The sequence below is a fragment of the Xenopus tropicalis genome, chromosome 8 (genome assembly GCF_000004195.4).
Source record: "Xenopus tropicalis strain Nigerian chromosome 8, UCB_Xtro_10.0, whole genome shotgun sequence".
Classification (NCBI taxonomy): domain Eukaryota; kingdom Metazoa; phylum Chordata; class Amphibia; order Anura; family Pipidae; genus Xenopus; species Xenopus tropicalis.
In genome coordinates, this window is record NC_030684.2 from 23,385,722 (window position 1) to 23,407,280 (window position 21,559).

The 21,559-nt window shown below is 36.4% G+C and overlaps 1 protein-coding gene across 6 annotated transcripts in view; it reads left to right on the plus strand.

Moving 5' to 3' along the window:
• Positions 1 to 18,211, plus strand: part of atp2b3 (ATPase, Ca++ transporting, plasma membrane 3) — a 144,523-nt gene extending 126,312 nt beyond the window's left edge. For 2 of the 6 annotated variants that reach the window (XM_012967905.3, XM_012967907.2), the window contains 4 exons: positions 1,069 to 1,176; positions 2,637 to 2,819; positions 9,076 to 9,229; positions 15,370 to 15,853. In XM_012967905.3, the coding sequence (XP_012823359.1) occupies positions 1,069 to 1,176; positions 2,637 to 2,819; positions 9,076 to 9,229; positions 15,370 to 15,395 (471 nt within the window). In that variant the 3' untranslated portion in view covers positions 15,396 to 15,853. 6 annotated transcript variants of the gene reach the window in all.
• The last annotated feature ends 3,348 nt before the right edge of the window (positions 18,212 to 21,559 follow it).

Here is a 21,559-nt window from a genome sequence, read left to right on the forward strand (position 1 = left end):
GGACTGATGTCAATAGCGAACAGACTCTGTCAGTGCTATGTAATGATCAAGGGTATGTGCTCTTGCTGAAAACTTTTGGCATGCCACTGCCCTTCTCCAAATTTGCACATTTATTTATTGCTGAGGACTTCAAGACATAGTTCAAAAGAGGTCCCTGTCCAAAGTGCCTACACTCAATGAGAAAAAGAGAACTATGGATGCACCAAATCCTAGATTTGGTTTGAGATTCAGCAGAATTTGAATTCGGCCAAATCTAAGTGCCTAGCCACTCCGTATCTTAACCCTTAAAATCATGTGACTTTATATTTTGTGACTACAAAAATGAACACTTTTTTCCATACAGATTTATTTTCACCCAGGATTTCATTAATTTGCACAGGCAAATAAAGATTCAGTTCAGGATTTGGCCTACCCCTAGTGCTACTTTGTCATTGCCTCCGCCGCTTGTAATTAGCGGCGAAGGCAATGACCGATCTAATCGCACCGCCCCCCCTGCACCTCCTCCTGTGCTTTGGCGCACATGCACCGTTCGGGGGGGCGGGCGGAGTTGGCCAACCGGGTTGCCTAGGGCGCCCGGTCGGCTTGGCCCGCCCCTGGTGTATTGTGCCTAATTTTGAGCTTTTAGAAGGAGCCAGCGCTACACAGAACTGCTTTCAGATAAGCATAATAGCAAAACAGGTCTCCCTTTCTTGGGTGCTATTCTCAAGTAAACTGCTAGGTTGGGAAAGTGAGCAAGTTTAGCAATGCATTGATTAGCACAATTTTCAGGAGGAGCCAGCACAATACAATAGAAACTTTGTTACTGAAGTCATATGACTGAGTGCACCTGGGAAACTACAAATATGTCTACCCCCATGTCAAATTTCAAAATGAAATACAAAAAAATCTGTTTGATTTTTTAAAAATTGGATTTCAATGCAGGATTCTGTTGAAGATTATCTGATGTAAGGTAGAGAGTATTCCTCCTTATCACGCTTCATCCAATAAAAGATTCACTTGCTCAATATGCAATAGTTATTACAAAAAATGTGGAGTTTCCTTTCCTAAACTATTTTTCCTTTGTTTCAGATTCTAATTGTCCAATTCGGAGGAAAACCTTTTAGCTGTGCACCGCTAAATGCACAACAATGGCTTTGGTGCCTGTTTGTGGGAGTGGGTGAACTTGTTTGGGGACAGGTGAAAAACAATGTTCATTTTGATACACAAACATTTACCAATGTTTGCATTTTGTTTGTTTTCATGAATTGTATTTTTTAGCACTAAAAATCGTGCATTATACTTATTTCTCTAAACCATGAAAAATTTGTAATTTATTAAAAATAATAATATACAAAACTTTGCTATCTAAAAGCTGGTGAGTAGTGATGAGCGAATCTGTCCCATTTCGCCCAAAATTTGCAAATCTTTCAAAAGATTCGCGAACCGGCAAAAATGTTGTGCACATCAATTCTTTTGACGCGCAACAATTATTTTGAGGAAAGAGACAATTCTTTTTGACGAGTGACAATTCGACGAGCGAGACAATTCTTTTCTGCCCATTTCACGAGAAAATCCGCCAATAGCAAAATGCTGAAATTCACCAGTAATTCATGTCTGGCTATTTTTTTTGCCCATCACTACTGGTGAGGTCATGTAGAAGCCAATGGGAGCTGTCCTTTTTCATATGGCAAAACATTCTGTGCTTTGTGGTTTTAGAGGTTTTTAGGTTTTCTGTTATTACTTATTACTTTATTTATTATCGTACCAAAATTCTTGCGCAACAAGTATTCAAGGTTTTCATATTTTTCTTTGGATTGTTTTCATGGATTTTTTTGCTCATGCTTTTTATAAGATGCTGTTTTAATAATTTACTTGATATTCATGGTTTGAGTGAAAATGAGTTTTTTGTGGTTTCAAAAACCTCTAAAACCACTAAAATCAGAATGTTGATAAATGGGCCTACCTGTTTTATCATGAAGCAGGGCATTACAAATGAATTGTGCTCAAACCTTCAAAAATAACAAGACCCAATGTGTTCAATGCCCTTGACATTCCGTATGTTCATAAAACATCTGATGCACTGTTACATTTCATCATGCTAAGACAGGGGTTGGCAAACTACGGCCCGCGGGCCACATCCGGCCCCTTTGCCTTTTTAATCCGGCCCGCCGCCGACGCCAAGTCTCATCACGCGAGACTTGGTGTCATTGGCGGGCCGGAATGAAAGAGACGAAGGGGGCGTAACGCTGGCCTGGCCCTGCCTGCCCTGGCCCGGTCCGGTCCGGCCCGGGGGTGAGTAAATGTGGCCCGTGAGCCAAAAAGTTTGCCCACCCCTGTGCTAAGAGGTAGACTGTTGCTCAGGTCTATAACACATATCTGTATTATGCATAGTAATAAACAGTAAATAGTTGGGACTTAACAAAAGATGCTTGCTTTTATATGGGCGGTGTTAAACAGAGATATACTGTATGATGGAAAAGATCATTTTTGTTGATCAAGTCCAAGTCTTTTTGAAGCAACATGAATATTTTGTGTGCTCATGTTCTATGTTTCTGTTAATATGGTCACATCAGCAGCTCTATGCACACACACAGTGACAAACATCTTTCCCGTATGACAGTAACTTTCCTTTAATGTATCATGGTTTTGTTTTATAGGTTATAGCTGCAGTTCCTACAAGCCAACTGAAATGCCTGAAAGAAGCTGGACACGGGCCAGGAAAAGATGAAATAACAGATGAAGAATTGGCAGAGGATGAAGAGGAAATTGATCATGCAGAGAGAGAGCTCCGGCGGGGTCAAATTCTTTGGTTCCGTGGCCTAAACAGAATCCAAACTCAGGTATGGGCTTATAAAAAAATGTTTTCTCTAAATAGGAGAAGGTGGTTTCTATCCATTTTGTTTAGTGAGAAATGGTGCAGCTCATATTTAGAACAAACTGGATGTGCATGCCTGACGATATTTACAGAAAAATGAATGCACTTTTCATGCATGCATTATTACATTAATTCTACACTTCTTTTCTTTCCTTAATTGTAAGGACAAGGAGGCACTTGTCTCCCTTACAGTCTACCAGTCAGATGTATTTCATCTTCTACTTTGTTTAATCAATGTAATGTATATTACCATTGCATTAACTGCATTTTTCCTTTTCGATGTTGAGTATTTCACTTAAGGCAGTCATTTATTCCTCAAAAAGTACATTTAAAGAACCCCCACTTTCTGTGGGGCCTTGGGGTGCTATCTCTGTCTTGAGTGCCAAAGCTCCTTGGATTGGCTCTCAATGCAACTTCCTAACTATGGTTGTATATAGACAACCATAGTTAGGAAGTTGCATTGAGACCCAAACCAAGGAGCTTTGGCACTCGAGGCAGGGATAGCACCCCAAGGCCCCACTATACCATTAAAACTTGTCTGGAAGAATTTGTGCAGACCAGCTGACAATGGCAGGGTGAAGCAAGGAGCTGGCATAATAATGAACTAAAGATCTTTAATTTCAGAGGTGTATCCAGGTGAATCTCAAAAGGGTGTAGGCACATGTAAATGACCACAGGACAATAGGCCATGGATTAAGTAGAGTATATTTTATGAAGATCTGAGGTACTGTAACTAATGGTTAAGTGCAATCATTATATGTTCTGCCCACCTTTTCACAAAATAACTGTGCCCTAGGCAGGTGCATCTGCCACATACTCCTAATTCCAGGTCTAGTCGTGTCAGTTGGCACCTAGGAAGTTTTAATGAAGGTATATGGTGGGTATATGGCCCTTTTTTGTCCTTTCATTTTATTCTAATCTATCTGATATGCTACTGTATCTGCTCTTTTCAGCAGAAATTCTTGCTTCCTTTAGGTCAGAAAAGGTTATATCATTAATACATATTTATATTACCTTCTTGTATATAAAGATAAATAAGAACATTTATTTGCTTCATCTTTCTTTTCTCATATTTTTCTCAACAATGTATAATATAAAATGGTGTTTCTGTTTCTATGGTATCCAAGATAAGCGTGAAACTGCACTGAATGGGCAATTAGGATAACATTTAATTGCATGGCATTCAGTTAGCTGTGTTGTTGAGGAATTGCGGAGTGAACACTTTTGGCCAGGTTCCCCCTTTTCTAATAGCATTTAGGGATTTTCTTACTGAGTTCTATAGCCGTAGTTAACAATTTATCAACATTTGAGATGGCATTATTTCTCCCCCATTTCAAGAAAACCTTGTATGCAAATACATGCGCTAATATTCTTCAGAACCTCGAATAGCCGCGATTCATTAAAGAAACATTACGTGAAAAGTCGCAAGAAAAAAAGCTAGGGAAGTTTCTATAGAAGTCACTGAGTCTCAAACATTTGCGATTTTCAGCCTCATTGAAAATGAATGAAACAATGTGATCTTTGCTTGCATTCGAGTTCTTTTTTTCTGCAGAAAAAATGCAACTACAAACATTGCGTTTTTCTTAAAAACAGCTAGTGTTAAGTTACAAACAAAGTTGTACATATGATTGTATTTTTTCCCCTCAACCATGAAAATTGGTAAATCAGCCTCCCTGCATTTTAGGGCAATACAGGGATAATCCCAGAGTTTTACCACCCAACTAGTTTCAAGCTTGGATACTTATTTGATTAGTATACTGACTTTTGTATAAACTACAATGTAATTTACACATTAATACTACAGTACATATTTACTACCTACGAACCTGTCACTGCATGAAATTGTGTTTTTCTTTTCACTATGCTTTTTTACTCCCATCTTTATCCACCTCCGAAACCTTTATCTGCACAACTGTCTGCCTTATTTTCCACATTATTTAATTGCATGCCCTCTTAATGATTTTTTTTCATTATTAATTCTTAGGTAATCCTCTCACTTTTGTCTTATTTGTTTACACTAAGGAGGTAATTTTGGTCGAGTTTGATTTTATTTGTTGGATTCGAGTTTTGTGGGCTTGAAAAACTCGAATGTCTGGTATTTATTAAGCGCAATCAAAACCCAAAAACTTGAATGGAAAACTTTGCTTGTCTGCTATTAAAAATCTTGGACACCATTTCCTTTCAGACTTAAGATTTCAATAGAACAGGACTCCAGCTAATAGGCCTGGTGCCAGTTACTAGTGATGAGCGAATCAGTCCCGCTTTACTGATAAATTAGCGAAACTACAGGAAAATTAACAAAACGGCATTTGTTGCGCATTTTTTTAAACACAACATCATCCATTTTTATGCAACCATTCCTATTTTAACATGACAGCGTGCATTTTGATGCACGCACAACTTATTTTGGTGTGCAACGAATTTTCCTGCGGCAAATTTTCGCAGAAGTTTTGTGAAAAAAAATCTCCAATGGTGAAATGCAGAAATTCACTGCAAATCCATGCCTGGCAAAAGAATTTGCTCATCACTTCCAGTAACAGAACTGACGGAAGCTTTACTAGACATATAACACATATAAATACACATACTTCATAAGGTTGTGTGGGTACAAACCGCTAGTAAAAAATACACTATCACTTTTTAAATCCACCAATGTTTGCTGGGGACAACAGAAATGTCAGATGGAAAAGGCACAATAAGCTGGCTTAAATTATTTGTCTGAAAAAGACTATTATTGTAAATCCTTGGAGTGTGACCGTGCCATTTTACATCATTAGCACCATGGAGTGCAGGTCTATATATTGTGTGTGAAAAAAATAACAAAAAATTTGGGAAAATGTATTATGCATTTTATAGTGGTGAGACCACTAAACAACTGTGTAAAACAGATATACCTAGTGGGAAGTTATGGTGGAGTATCATAGTTTTCCACAATTTCTTTCTCATCAACATTTTGATTTTATATCATGGATGGCAATCAAAAGTTCTAAAAAGTCATTTTTGGGGGGGGGGGGGGGTTTCTTTCAATTTTTCGTTCAAAAAGTAAAAAAGCAACGGCTGGGTGCTAACCAAAGCAATACATCCAATATAGTTAGAAAGCACTCACAGCTACAATGTCCATCAAATCAGTTGTTTATTAAGGCATACTATCTACGCGTTGCTAGTTTTTGGTATATGATTACACTTTGTATATGGTATGAAATGGGTTAATGCATTAGGTGCACTGATTGGATGTTGTGGGTATTTAACATGACACTTCACTTCCTGTTCACTATCCTGATGACGATCCTATGAGGATTGAAACGTGTAGATAGTATGCCTTAATAAACAACTGATTTGATGGACATTGTAGCTGTGAGTGCTTTCTAACTATATTGGATATATATATATATATATATATAAAATGGCAAAGGTCTACAGCCTTTATGAAAATCTTCTTAAATAATCAATAAACCAAACTTTTTTACAGAAAATTATTTCTGTCTAGAAAATGTATTTTTTTAATGCCAAGGAAGGGTATATATTAATGAAACAGGGCTATACACACACTTTTCCATTAATATTTATCCAGCCCTAATGGATTCTCACTAGTAATTCGCAGCGAATTTCCGCATTTCTCCATTGGAGAATTGTTTTGTAAAATTTGCTGTGCATCAAAAATAGTTGCTACAAATTGGGCATGGTCACATCAAAATAGACGTGGTCCCATGAAACAAAGATATATAAATTGCAAAAGGGCTCATAGAACCACATATTCATCAAAGATCCACTGGAACGCCAAACAGTGTAATGTAGTTTTTGCTTTTATTTGAGATGCATAAGACACTATGTTTCGGACATCTGGGGTCCTTCCTCTGGTGCCATTCATAGAACCACTCAATTCGCCATTGCCGAATTGTTTTGCAAAACTTCAGAGAAAATTTGGCATGGAAAAATTTGCCGCATGTCAAAAAAAGCTGCGGTCGCGGCAAATTGGTCTTTCCTTCTGCTCTCCATATTTATTCTCTGACTTTCATTTTTTCACCATCTCTTCTTATGTAATCTCCCCTTTTCTCTGCTTCATCTTCCATCTACCTCTCTCACTCATAATTGGACATAGCACTGAGTGGGGTCCGGGGATCTTGCAGGCAGGTTGGTTGGGCCACAAAGCAGGACCGGGGAAGAAGGAAGAGAGGTGGATCCAGAGTAAGAGTCAAAGATGAGTGGAACGCGTCGCCATCTTGAACAGTGTTCATCTTGGCCCAGCAGGGGGGGGGGGGGGCGAATGGCAGGTGATTGGTGTGTGTTCGTCAGGGCCCACAGGATTGAGAAGGGATTGCAGAGTGTCAACAAGCTAGGGAGTATTGCAGGAGGGGCCCATCAGGATCGGGGCCCACCGGGAAATTGCCTGGTGGGCCAGTCCAACCCTGTTTAAACATAAATATACCAACTTTTTTTACACATTAATATGTTCCAGAACGGTATATATTCCATGAAGCCCTCAAACTCAAAGATGAGATCATGAAAACATCAATAATTTGAAAACTTTGTAACACACCCGTAATGCATTATTAAATGAGTTTTTTATTTGTGTAAGACTAGTCCTTTTAAAAGGGAACTATAGCAAAGTTGACATTTTAATATAATATTGATGAGTAACTTTATTTCAGAAATGGTACAGAATTTTTAATTGATCAAATTTAGAAAGTTTCAAATCAAGGATAGTTCATAATCCTTCATAGCATAAATTAGCAGTCAAGAAATGAAAAGCACCCTAAGAACTGAGAAACCTTTATGCCATTATTAAGGCCATCATTTTCATATTAAAGGAGAAGGAAAGGTAAAAACTAAGTAAGCTTTACCAGAAAGGTCTATGTAACAGCCATAAGCACTCAAAGAAATGCTGCACTGAGTCCTCTGTGAAAAGAAACACAGGCTTTCTTGTCTCCTTTTTTGGGAACATGTTCTTCCTCTTTTTTAGGGCTCCTTCAGGTTTGGGGCCTGAGTCTGCTCAGTTCTCTCCTCTCTTCTCCTGCTCTCCCCTCCCATAAGTATAAAAACGCATAAGAACTTACTTCCCCCACCCTTAGGAATGTGTGATCTGAGCTTCCAATGGATATAACTGCAGCAGGAAGCCAAGCTAAAATGGCAGCTGCTATCAGAGGGAGCTTCTAGGGCTCTTTACTCAGGTATAGTAAAGCTTTCAGTTGAATAAATATAGTGTTCTAGGTGGCAATAATCTATTGGCAGTAAAATGCAAAAATGACTTTTACTTTAAGGGGCATATTTATGAATGAAAAGAGTCTATCACAGTGGATCTCTCCAGCACTCTATTCACTTGTGCAGGAATTTAGGGGCATAGAATTTGCACACATGGATAAATATGTGAATCTTCCCTAGGTGTCCATTGTAAGACTGTATCAAATGCAAGATTTTCTTAGGGCTTTTTTTAAACTTACTAATTTTGGCCATAGGTTGTAAAGTTTTTGCCATCTGGGACCTGATTGAAAAATATGTAATGAAAACCAATGGTGACATCTGGAAAATGCTCGTCTTTTTTTTAAAAAAAAATTCATCAAATGTCAACAAATTTTTTGAGTTACTTATTTCACCCCAATAAGTAACTCAAAACAATGTTGACAGTGATGACTTAAAAAAAAAATTGTATTCAACTTTATATCAACATGAACATAAAATTCAACTTGCAGGAAAAAAGGTATTTATAGTCAAATTTTATTTGTGCAGAATGAACAAAAGTTTATTGTGCAGAATAAACAAAAATCAACCATTAGTAAATCTGCTCCATAGTTTTGAAAGTTCAATGTCAACAAATGTTTTGAGTTACTTATTTCACCCCAATAAGTAACTCAAAACAATGTTGACATTGATGACTTAAAAAAAAAAAGTTGTAATCAACTTTATATCAACATGAACAAAAATTTCAACCTGCAGGAAAAAAGGTATTTATAGTCAAATTTTATTTTTGCAGAATAAACAAAAGTTTATTGTGCAGAATAAACAAAAATCAACCATTAGTATATCTGCCCCATAGTTTTGAAAGTTCATCCTCCTAAACAACAGAAGAACACATTTCTCCACCATGAAATAGATGTCAAAGGTAAAAGTGTTTCCTTATATTTTCCCCCAAGTTCCCCCAACATCCCTGCTGATTTGGGAAAAAAAAACTTTCCGCTGCAAAAGGAGACAAAGAAAACAAACAATTCTCATTTTCTCTCCCACAGATGGAGGTAGTGAGTACCTTCAAGAGAAGCGGTTCATTTCAGGGTGCGGTGCGTCGGCGTTCCTCGGTCCTCAGCCAACTTCATGACGTAACAAATATTTCTACCCCTACTCACGTAATTCTCTCTGCTGCAAATGCCACCAGCTCTGCTGGGAGTGAGTCCGATTTCCTTACTGCTAATCTGTAGCGTTTTATAAAACAAACCACTTTCCTTTCTGCTCACTATGATTTTTCTTTAATTTGTGTATTGCCTTGTCAGATCGTTTTCAGTCGAGAAGGTGCTTATTTTTCAAAGCCATATTCTCCTTTATAGCTTAATATTTTGGCGTGCCTGAGTTTTGTGCTTCAATTTCGTAAACAGTTGTGGGATGTTTTTTTTTTTTAAAGTAGTTATTAGCAATTCATTTTGGTTTTTTAAGTGACATTTTAAATAGAAATATTGTTCCTCACTAGAGCTTTATGTTTTGTTTGTGTTCTTCTACTAAGGTTGCAGTACCAGATAACATGCAAATTCATTTTTCAATTCATCTTCACAGAAGATACCTGTAATTGTTTTTTGGGTTTTTTTTTTTTTTTGCTTTGCCTTATTTCAAATGAGATCATTTTCAATTCAAAAATAAAAAAATAAACTTTTAACAGACAGACTGCCTTCTAAAACATTAATAGGCATCTGTATGACTTTACATCTGTATGCCTATTATGTATAATCAAATTAAAGTAGGTATTATTAGTCAATTTGTGGATTGTACAGATCTGGAATCCCTTATCCAGAAAGCTTCAAATTTCATGTTCCATGTGGGCAATGTTAAGTAAATAATTCTAATTTTTATAAATAATTTTCCCTATCTCTGTAATAACAGTACAGGTATGTGACCTGTTTTACAAAATGCTCAGGAGCTGGGGTTTCCTGGATAAGGGGTATTTCCATAATTTGAAACACAATACCAAAGTCTACCAAAAAATAATTTAAACATTAATTAAAGCCAATAGGATTGTCACGCTGGGGGCAGAGCAAGGAGTCAGGAAGTTGCGGCGAGCAGAAGAGAGCACAGGGAATCAGGTAACAGAGGGTGCAAGCTGTAGGGACTCGAGTATAAGCCGAGGGTTAATTTTTCAGCACATTTTGGGTGCTGAAAAACTCCACTTATACTCGAGTATATACGGTACATCTTAGTTAGGACCAAGTACAAGGAAATATTTTATTTTTTTTAAAAATGTGGATTATTTGCTTACAGTGAAGTCTATGGAAGATGGCTTTTTCCGAATTATGGACTTTTTTGATAACAGGTTTCTGAATGGGTCCCATGCCTGTACCTTGTATTGAACCCAACAAAGTTACACAAATCAATACTTGGTGGAAAAACAATGCTATTGGTTTTGTTTAATGTTGAAATGATCTTTACCAGACTTAAGGTATGGTAATCCAAGAATTATTATTAGGAAAAGCCCAGGGCCCAAGTACTCCAGATAACAGATTCCATAACTGTATGTATCATCCTGAAATTTACAATGTAGTTAATCAATACATTGTCAATTAAAATATTTCTATTTATAGTTAGATGCAGTTCAGAATTAATTACTGAAACTATCATTTATACAAAATTGGGGGGGGGGGGAATAAAATACTGCTTAACAGCCAGTCAATAGAAACATTTATTTGATTTGGAACACATGCAATGCGTGTTATCTTTTACGGTTTCCTTCAGGTTTCGTTTAATGGTTAAAGCCATTAAAATAACATAGAGTTATAGCAACACCTCAAATAACTCCAGTTTCCTGCATGATGTAGTGCTTTGTGCACCAATTACTGCAATTCAACTATTCTTGTTTATAGGATAACACATTTACATAGTCTTTTTTTTTTTTATTTGATTTATATACTTTAACATTTATTCTCAAAAACTTCATGAAAACATGGGATTCAAAGACATAAAAATAATGTAGTGTAAAAATTAGGAAATGGAAAACAACACAAATAATTTGCCAAATTTGTATGTAAACCTTCGAGTATGGGCCCAAAGTAGAAATTGGTATGTAGATATTACTTTTATTTGCTTTTCAGCTTGTGACATTTTTCTTCTGTTTGAACTTGCAGCTCCAAGATTCACGTCGATGGAATTTAATTAATGTTATTTTCTTGCCCATCAGGTTTTCTTGAAAGCTCAGCTTGCATTGAGGAGATATTTAAGCAGAGCTCTCATTTCAGGCTTTTGTCATGTGCTAATTGCACCTAATTTCAATTGCATATCATAAAAATTGCTGCTTTGGTCAAGCATCCTTTCTACACCGGTCATAGATTTCTTCATTCTGTACACCCTAAAGCACGGAATTAATTTGAATTTGATTCAGCAGCTTCACAATATATATGGTTATAACAAGAGGGTATTAAACCTACATGGGCCTTTACTAACACATATTTGGCAAAAAAATGGGGCAGATTTACCAATATGTGAGATTAGAACTCCTCATAGAAAATTTCAACTACAGGTATGGGATCCCTTATCTGGAAACCCGCTATTCCGAATTATAGAAAGGCCATCTCCCATTATAAGCAAATAATTCTAATTTTTAAAACTGATTTCTTTTTTCTCTGTAATAATAAACCAGTACCTGTACTTGATCCCAACTGAGATATAATTACCCCTTATTGGGGGCAGAACAGCCCTATTGGGTTTATTTAATGGTTAAATGATTCCCTTTCTCTTTAATAATAAAACAGTACCTGTACTTGATCCCAACTAAGATATAATTACCCCTTATTGGGGGCAGAAAAGCCCTATTGGGTTTATTTAATGGTTAAATGATTCCCTTTTATCTGTAATAATAAAACAGTACCTGTACTTGATCCCAACTAAGATATAGTTACCCCTTATTGGGGGCAGAACAGCCCTATTGGGTTTATTTAATGGTTAAATTATTCCCTTTCTCTTTAATAATAAAACAGTACCTGTACTTGATCCCAACTAAGATATAATTACCCCTTATTGGGGGCAGAACAGCCCTATTGGGTTTATTTCATGGTTAAATGATTCCCTTTCTCTGTAACAATAAAACAGTACCTTGTACTTGATCCCAACTAAGATATAATTACCCCTTATTGGGGGCAGAACAGCCCTATTGGGTTTACTTAATGGTTAAATGATTCCCTTTCTCTTTAATAATAAAACAGTACCTGTACTTGATCCCAACTATCGATCCCTTTTCTCTGTAATAATAAAACATTACCTTGTACTTGATCCCAACTAAGATATAATTACCCCTTATTGGAAGCAAAACAATCCTATTGGGTTTATTCAATATTTAAGTTATTTTTAGCAGACTTAAGTTATGGAGATCCAAATTATGGAAAGATCCCTTATACAGAAAACGCCAGGTCCATTCAAGCTTTGGTATCGTGACTTTCCTTGGGCCAGGTCGGAGCTGCAGAGTGCCATTGAGTCCTAGGGGAGGCTTCCAAAATCCTGCACAGAAGGATCAAAGTCCTGCAGTTTATGATCGTTCAGATGCGAAAAAAATCACACTTTTCGGACATTATACGTTAAGATACGATTTTTTTGTTTTTCAAGATACAATTTTTTTGCACTTTAAAAAGCACAATACAAAAAAATCGTATTAAATACGATTTTTTGTATTGTGCTTTTTAAAGGTATGAAAATCGTACTTTGATAAATCTGCCCCCTAATGTAGTAAAATAGTTGAAAGAGCATGACATTTAGAAACATATTTAACACAACATCTAATTTGTGATCTTTTTTGGGTAGTCTATTTAGCCCTTTGATCACTTCCAGAGCCTGAAATGAAAATTTGATTAAAAACTCCTAAGAACTCTTCTAATAGTTAAAAGCGCAAGTGTTTCTTCCAGGATTTTCATTTTCAATAGGAAAACCTATTATTTGATACAAATATTCTCTTTTTGCAGCCAGATCTTCCAATAATATTTTTCATTTCTTCTATTTATCACTGTATTCATTAAACACACTTTGCTCATTTATTTCCCTTGCCTTGTGCATTCATTTTGGCCAAGTTGCATTTTATTTCACAGTAAAAGTCAACATTACTTAAATGTAAAAATTATTATGAAAATATTTATAAAACGGTTACTTAGGATAGAAGCACCCCCTTATATTAGAATATTTTCAATCAATTACTGAAGCTAATAAAGATAGTGTGCTTCAGGGGTGCTTTTGTGAACTGGCTACTGCTAGTTTTACTAGCAAATGTCTACAAATATGCTTCAACGGAAAGGTCTTTAATTACTTAAGTCAGAAAATGTAACAGCTTGGAACATAGAAGGTCACATGTTTAAAGAGGGTTCTAATTTAAAAAAAGATCAATCTGAAGACATACATTCACAAATATTTTAAAATGCCATGCTTGTAGCCTTTCATCACTAATTCTGCAGATCCAGGTCTGTTCCACTGTGTTTCATTGGCTTTTTCTCCTCTATTGCATCTTCTCCATTTTCCCACCCTGTGGCATGGAAGAACACTTATAATTCCTAGCATGCTACAATCCTTATTCCTCAATAGGCAAGTCTATCAAAGAGAGTCCCTTTATAGAGCAACAATGGGCTTTAATACTCGAATGTTTACTGTGGCTATAATGCATGATAATGAATTTGAAGCTCTGCCTCTAGACAGTCACATTTGTGTCACTGTGTATGCAGAGTTTTCTCTTTTCCTCATCTTTTGCAAATCCAGAGGAACAAGTCTGATTGATTATCAAGGATCTTTTTCCCCTAAGATTTTTCCCTTTCCTTTGGGTCTCAAGTACAGCATGAACACATTTCTACCACACAGAAAGTGCTTGATGATTTATGTTTTGTGTTATTTATTCTTTTCAAGGCTATTCATTGGCTTTCCATCTCATGCACAACCATTCTTAATATAGGGACATTTCAATTATTACGTAGCATGTTTTACCTTAAATGTATTGACCTCCCATATTATATTGAATATGGGAAAATACAGACACTTCCTTGTTGCCTAGAGAAATAATGATATATGGTTTTAATACCAGTGCCACAAGAAAATTTGTATTCAAAATAAATTAAAACATTTGTTGGATAGAAACGTTCTCCAATGGCAAAAGGTTTAAGTGTCACAAATGTATCGAAGTTTGCAGTATGCAAGGGAAGTCTATAACATAGAAATATACTGTTAAAACAGCATATGCTACATTTTTAAATAAAGTGATCAATATTCATTTATATCAGAGTAAAAAAAAAGTATATCATTCTCCTAAAAACACAATATTTTGGGCAAACTGCACCAAAGAAAAGTTGGCAATATATAATATAGATTTATAAAGAAAACTGGCCAGAGAACAGAACAGCGATTTGTTCTTAGATATTTAAAAATCTTTCACCTAGAGTTACAAAATCTACTGCAAATCTTTACAGTTTTAACAGTTTATTTGTATAGTACAAAGAAAATCTGGACATTAAAACAAAAGACTATCTGCTATCTACGAAACTGGTATGAATTTTTAAATCAAATTTTACAGATTTTCACTAGCCCATTTTGAGCCCATATTCATTTTGCAATTAGGATGAATTGCATTTTGTGGCTTCTACATCTGTCATATGTCACACACATGTGAATGTATGTTTTATGAAGTAGTTTTTCAGTAAAGTATTGCTCTCTTGCTATGCTACCTTTATGTTATGTCTTAGTTGTATACAAACCACACACATGTAAAAACATCTATGTGTTTTCTTTTTACCATAAATTATACTTATGTTTATGAGTATACATAGCCATTTCATATATGATTTCTGTCTCTTTTTTGTAAGTCCACAATAATATGTACAAACTCTCAGAACATGTCATTGCTCAACCAACTTGGGGGGAAAAAATTAAATATTTAAAAAATTAGAAACTGTTTGTTTCAGGAAAACTATATAAGTTCAGCCAAAAATTACAGCAAGAAGTTATAAGAATTTGTGTTTGTTCTGCTTGTGCTTGAAAATATACATACAGCTTATTATATGGTTTCAGCTTTCTAAAAACTATAAAAAACTAAATTATGACTAAATTAGTGCTGAAGGAGAAGTGCACAAAGAAATTATTTCTATTGTACAAAATATATATAAATTATGGATGAGCAAGGACATGCCATTATTTGTGGATTGAAAACAGTATTGCCAGTTACAGTGAAAAAGTAATTTAATGCTTCTTTCTTTGTCTCACTTCCTCTCAAATCTATCATTCCTTTTTTCCCCACCCCCTCATTTAACCAATGAATGTTATATCATTGGGTTTCCCCCTTCATCTACCTAATCCACCACTTTTAGATCCGGGTAGTGAAAGCATTCCGTAGTTCCCTCTACGAAGGCCTAGAAAAACCTGAATCCAAGACCTCCATCCACAATTTCATGACAACGCCTGAGTTTCTGATCAACGATTATATACATAATATTCCCTTGATTGATGACACTGATGTAGAAGACAGCGAGGAGCCTCCAGGCAAGGTGCTGTGGTCTATTCCTCCTCCATCGCCCAACAAGAACAACAATGCCATAGATAGTGGCATTTATTTGACCACAGATACCAGCAAGTCGGCTACCTCTTCTAATCCTGAAAGCCCACTGCACAGCATGGAGACTTCTCTTTAACAGAATACTAAATTGATCTCCAGTAACCATAACAACAAGAAAGTAGGACTCTCTTCTCCTTTGCTGGCATGTCAGCAAGTTAAAAAATAGGGTTCTGGGTTGCAAAGCAAAATAAGACTTTCTAGGGGTAAATCTGCCAAACATAAAACTCAAATAACCAATACCAAAAGTTTCTAACATTAATTTTTTTTTTACTCCTTCCAAATGAAAATAGGTCCAGAACATCAAAAATAATGATAATTCTGTAAAATGTATACATCCCTAGCCCTATATTTTGGTTATTAATGTGAAAAACAGGCAGAATTGCAGATTATGAAGCATAATTTATAACTGTTCCTTGTTAACTGCTTCCTAACCAATCCACAAAATGTAAGACCACGATGTATAAATAACATATATTGGTCTAGTTAAGTCATTTTTATTTAGCAGAAGCAATTAGAGAGATATTGACAGAGCTGCAGCTGGAGGACTTAAATTGACTAAAATATAAACTCATAAGTATTAACATAAAACAACAACTAATGCAGAACTATGTTGTTGCTTCTGTTCCTATTTTATATTTATGCCATATCCCCCATTATAATTTTATTCTGCGCAACTACATTGAAAAATTTAGGGGCATCAGGCAGGAACTACATCTTAAAAAAAAAATACACAATGTCTTCCCCTCCACCGATTTTGTTTTAGAAGTATAGGCATTAGACAAAGCCTGAATGCAAAAAGCAGCATCAATGGTTCACCAACGAATTTCCTTGGTCAAGTTATGCAAGAAACTCTTAACAGGTTTGAATAAAGCAAATGACCAGGAGTTAGCAGAATTTACATTCATCAGACTAACGAACATTCAGCTTCTGCTTAACAATTTCAAATGCCATATTTATTTGTAAAGAGCACAATGAGCAGTCCAGAAAAAATTGTAGACATCCTATTGGGCATAAAAGCAGCATTTGAATCTTTTTCTCATAAGCTAACGTGGTTGGTTGAACATATAAAATATTGCACTATAACAAAGGAGTATCTGAAAAGCCTTATAACTTCTATAAGACACTGCATGAATTTACGTTCTTTTTCTAAAAAAAAATGCCTTTTTTCATTACCATTCTCTTTCAACACAGTGATCGAATATTTCTGCATGAACACTGTAGTTTGAGAGGACACAGGTTCGATAGGTCTTCACTTTTCCAAGAGATATAAGAGCAGCATCTAGAAAAAAAATAACAGGGAGACCACTCTGTAAAGTCAATCCTATGCACTGCATTAACAAAAAATACAGAAGGTTACCAAAATACATAGTGTTCCATGCCATTTAAGAAGGCAAAAAGGAAAACAGTTGAATTCCACCTCTAAGTAATGATGAATTAAGAAGTAAATGAACATGGTGCCAGCTTCTTTTTATTATTTTTGCTAATGAACCTGCCATATTGCTGAATGAATGGAAAGATGCCAGGATACACGGTACTTAAACCGATATATCGACAATTGTCATTTAAAAGCATTTTCAGAGACACATAATGGGATTTAAAGTTTATCTGGTTTAATTCATGTACATGATTGCTTTGAATGACTGATTGAGTTATGTGTGTGGAAATGTTCAACCTTATAGTGAGTTAGGCCAAAAGAAAAAATTCAAACTGGCTCTACTTGTACTTTATTTTTTTTAAAAATAAGCCACAGCAAACACTCCATTATATGAAATGCAAAGACTAGGGGGCACATTTATTAAAGTACGACAGGCACGAAATACAAAAAATTTGTATTTGGTCATACTGTGCGTATTTTCGGAGACATTTTTGTACCTTTGCATGACTTTTTCGTACTTTGCAACAAAATTTGTGCGACAAAATCCTATTGTTGCGCCGAGTACGAAAGTTTCAGATTCATTCAAGCTTCGGTATCGTGACTTTCCTTGGGCCAGGTTGGAGCTGCAGAGTGCCATTGAGCCCTATGGGAGGCTTTCCTTGGGCCAGGTTGGAGCTGCAGAGTGCCATTGAGCCCTATGGGAGGCTTCCAAAAACATGCACAGAAGGATCAAAGTCAACAAGGTTTTCCCGCCGTTTATGATCGTTTGATACAAAAATTTTGTGACTTTCGGATCGCCAATACGATATTATCGTGACTATTCCGATTTTTTCGTTAGCATTTTCGTGATATTTGCGATCATCAGTAATTATCACATCTAATCCGAATTTTTCCCATTTCGGGATTCGAAATCGTACTTTCATGAATGTGCCCTTAGGTTTTCAACAAGAAGCAGGGCTATTTTTTATTAGATACAAGGAATTTGATTCACAGTTGTATTAAAGAATTTAAGGTGGATCAAAAGTCTTTGTTCATGTAGCCATGTAGAAGAACACACAATGTTCCAAGGGGGATTCAACCTTCACACACAAATCTGGTGGTTCTGTGCACGTCCATGGTTCCACATAAATGACCAGCGCTCCGTGGTTTAAGCCATTGCTTTTTTTGTTCAGAGACCATATTATAGACTTGCTGCTTAATAATCTTGTAACAAAAGTTAAAAGAGAAAAATTAAAGGGGATGTCCGCCCAAAAATGTATTTTTATTCTTTGTATAAGTAAATAAGATGCCAGTCTAAGCCTCTATCCAAAGTAACCTTATAAAAATATATATTATATATGATTTTTTTCACATAGTAATGTGATTTTAAAGTTATTTGTAAATGACACAGACAACTAAAACCAGTTTCTGCTTCTTAGTTGGTCAGGTGACAGAAACAATGCACAGGTATGGGATCCCTTATCCAGGAACCCATTATCCAGAAAGCTCTGAATTACGGGAATACCATCTCCCAAATTTTAGTTTGGAAAAAAAAAATGATTTGCCTTTTCCCTTTAATAATAAAACAGAACCAGAACCTTGCTGTATCAATCCATATTGGTAATAAAACAATCATTATTGGGTTTATTTTAGGGATGCACCAAATCCAATTTTTTCGAATTCGTCCAAATCCTGAATCTTTTACAAAGTGTAGACCAAATCCCAAACGGAATCCAAACTCTGTGCAAATTAGTGTATTTTTAAGGGTCCAGATTCAGTTTGGCTGAATCCAAAATCCTGGCTGAATCCACATCCTGCTGACAATGGCTCAAATTCAGCTAAATCTTAAACCAAATCCAGGATTCAGAAAGATCCCTTATATGGAATACCCCAGGTCCAGATAATAGAGCCCATACCTGTATCAGAAATCAACTTTACTTCAGCAAAGACAACAGATCCCACAATGCCTTGCACACTTGGGGGCTGATTTACTAACCCACGAATTCGAATCCGAATTGGAAAAATTCCGATTGGAAAATGAACATTTTGCGACTTTTTCGTATTTTTTGTGATTTTTTCGGCGCCTTTACGACTTTTCGTAAATTATCGCGACTTTTTCGTTACAAATACGATTTGCGCGAAAACAACGCGAGTTTTTCGTAGCCATTCCGAAAGTTGCGATTTTTTCGTAGCGTTAAAACTTGCGCGAAAAGTTGCGCTTTTTTCGTAGCGTTAAAACTTAAAAGGCGCGACGTTTTGCGCAAGTTTTAACACTACGAAAAAAATTGCAACTTTTTGCGCAAGTTTTAACGCTATGAAAAAATCGCAACTTTCGGAATGGCTACGAAAAACTCGCGTTTTTCCGCAAAAATCGTATTGGTAACGGAAAAGTCGCGATAATTTTCCGAAAAAATCGCAAAATACCGATCATTACGAAAAAAACGCAATCGGACGCATTCGGCCCGTTCGTGAGTAAGTAAATGGGCCCCTTGGTATTTGCCTTCACAGGTCTATTCATCACAGAACTGCAAAAGCATTGAGGGAGGTGGTTGGAGAAGAGTAGACTACAGATATAATGTTGTTTACAGGGTAACCCTTTTGAAATAAAAAATAACAAAAGTGGTATAAAGGTGATACCTTTATTGGCTAACTAAGATAACCATAGCAAGCTTTCAGAACAGTTTAGTTCCTTTTTCAAGCTGATTACTAAAATGTTATGAAAGCTTGCTATGATTATCCTAGTTAGCCAATAAAGGTATCACCTTTATACCACTTTTGTTATTTGTTATTTCAAAAGGGTTACCCTGTAAACATTTTTGACTGGCTAACACGGTACATCACCTTTTCCTGCAGATATACTGTTGAAATACGATTGATCTAGTGATGTGTGGGCTAGCCCAAAATCCACAGGTCGGGAAGGTTCAGGCCGGCATCCACACATCTGTCTTGTGGTGTTTAGGCTGAACTATTCCTTCCACCTCTGACCTTACTATGCCACACTTCCACATCTGGCGGTCTGTATCTGTAGACTCGCGTCTGCTCTGCTCTCTTTAGTGACATCAGAGATGGTCAGGTTTATCCATGCAGACAGTTAGCAGGGTTGGGTGCAAGGGTCAGATGACTTTTTGTCAGCCCACACATCACTAGACTGCACACATTTAATTAATGTATATAGAAAAGTATTTACAGAAACATCTTATTTAATTATGGAAAATATTTTTTTTGGGTGGATATACCCTTCACAAAAAAGAAAAAAAAAAACAGATGCAATGTTCTTTTGCCATATGATAGGAATAATTCAAACTGATTGGTGTTTAATTTGGAAACCATGTTTAATAATTACAGTTTATTTGCAGGCTTCTTTTCATTTAATATTGTAGATATATTGATAGAACAAATGATACAAAGAAATATATATTTAAGAAAAAAAAAAGAGAAAAAAAAAAGAAAAAGCCACTATTGCTGTAAAATTTGCCAAACATTAGTGTGCTTTGCTTATTTATTTTATTGGGTGGGAGATAGATGTGGTTGGGAGCTGTGCAATATATGTCCATGTTGTCTTTTTTTAATAAAAGGAAACGCTTGTACATTTTTTTCAGGGTCGGCCTTAAAAACTCACATTAGGAGGCCTCTCTGAAGCATATACTGTATTGAATGGCTGATTTTGTTCCGATTGCTAAATATGTTAAAATTTACTTGCCTGTTCTATATATACAGTATATATATATATAATATATATATGAAAGAAAAAAAAACAACACCCTGTATAGTACAAAGAGTCTGTATTGAAACTTCAAAATTAACTAGGCAAAAACTGTCTGTATATATATATATATATAAAAAGAGAAAAAAACATGAAACTATTCTACAAGCCCAGTTTTGATAAAGTGTGTTTTTCTTCCCCTTGGTTCTTTATACTGTGCAAATGGCAAATATGTTTTTAGGATCTAGTAAATGTGCCAGACCGTGCACTCTTCAGAACAACTTGCAATGGGCGATCACAAGTCATAATTGTTCATCAATACTTCCTGGAGCAACAGGCCCCCCTGGCCATGGAGTCTGTCTCTTCTATAGTTACACAACTGATTTAGAGTATTCCCAGCTAATGTGCCATAATACATTTAATATTTAAGATATGTGTTATAAAACAGCAGCATAAACAATGTCTAAAAACAGATTTTTTAATTACAACAGGAAGAAGGGCCAAAGTGGATGATAAAGGAAGATAAATTATCCAGTCATCTAAACACATATACAGTTTATGTGATTAATGGGGTAGTACACCTTTACAGTAACTCTTTGTATGTTATTGAATGTCCTATTCAGGGTTGGACTGGGGGGTGCAGGGCCCACCAGGGCTCCCGCCCCAGGGGCCCTGCAGGTGCCCCAGCCAGCCATGTCCCCTACCCCCCCAGGGCCCCCCCTAACCCCCCCCGCAGGACCCCCCACCTGACGTCCTCCCTGAGCGCGTATAAATTGAACGCGTCAGGGGAAGAGCAGTCAGAAGGGGGAGCGCCGGCAAAGGTCGGACTGGGCCACTGGGGCCCACTAGGGCCGGGGCCCACCGGGATTTTTTCCGGTGTCCCGGCGG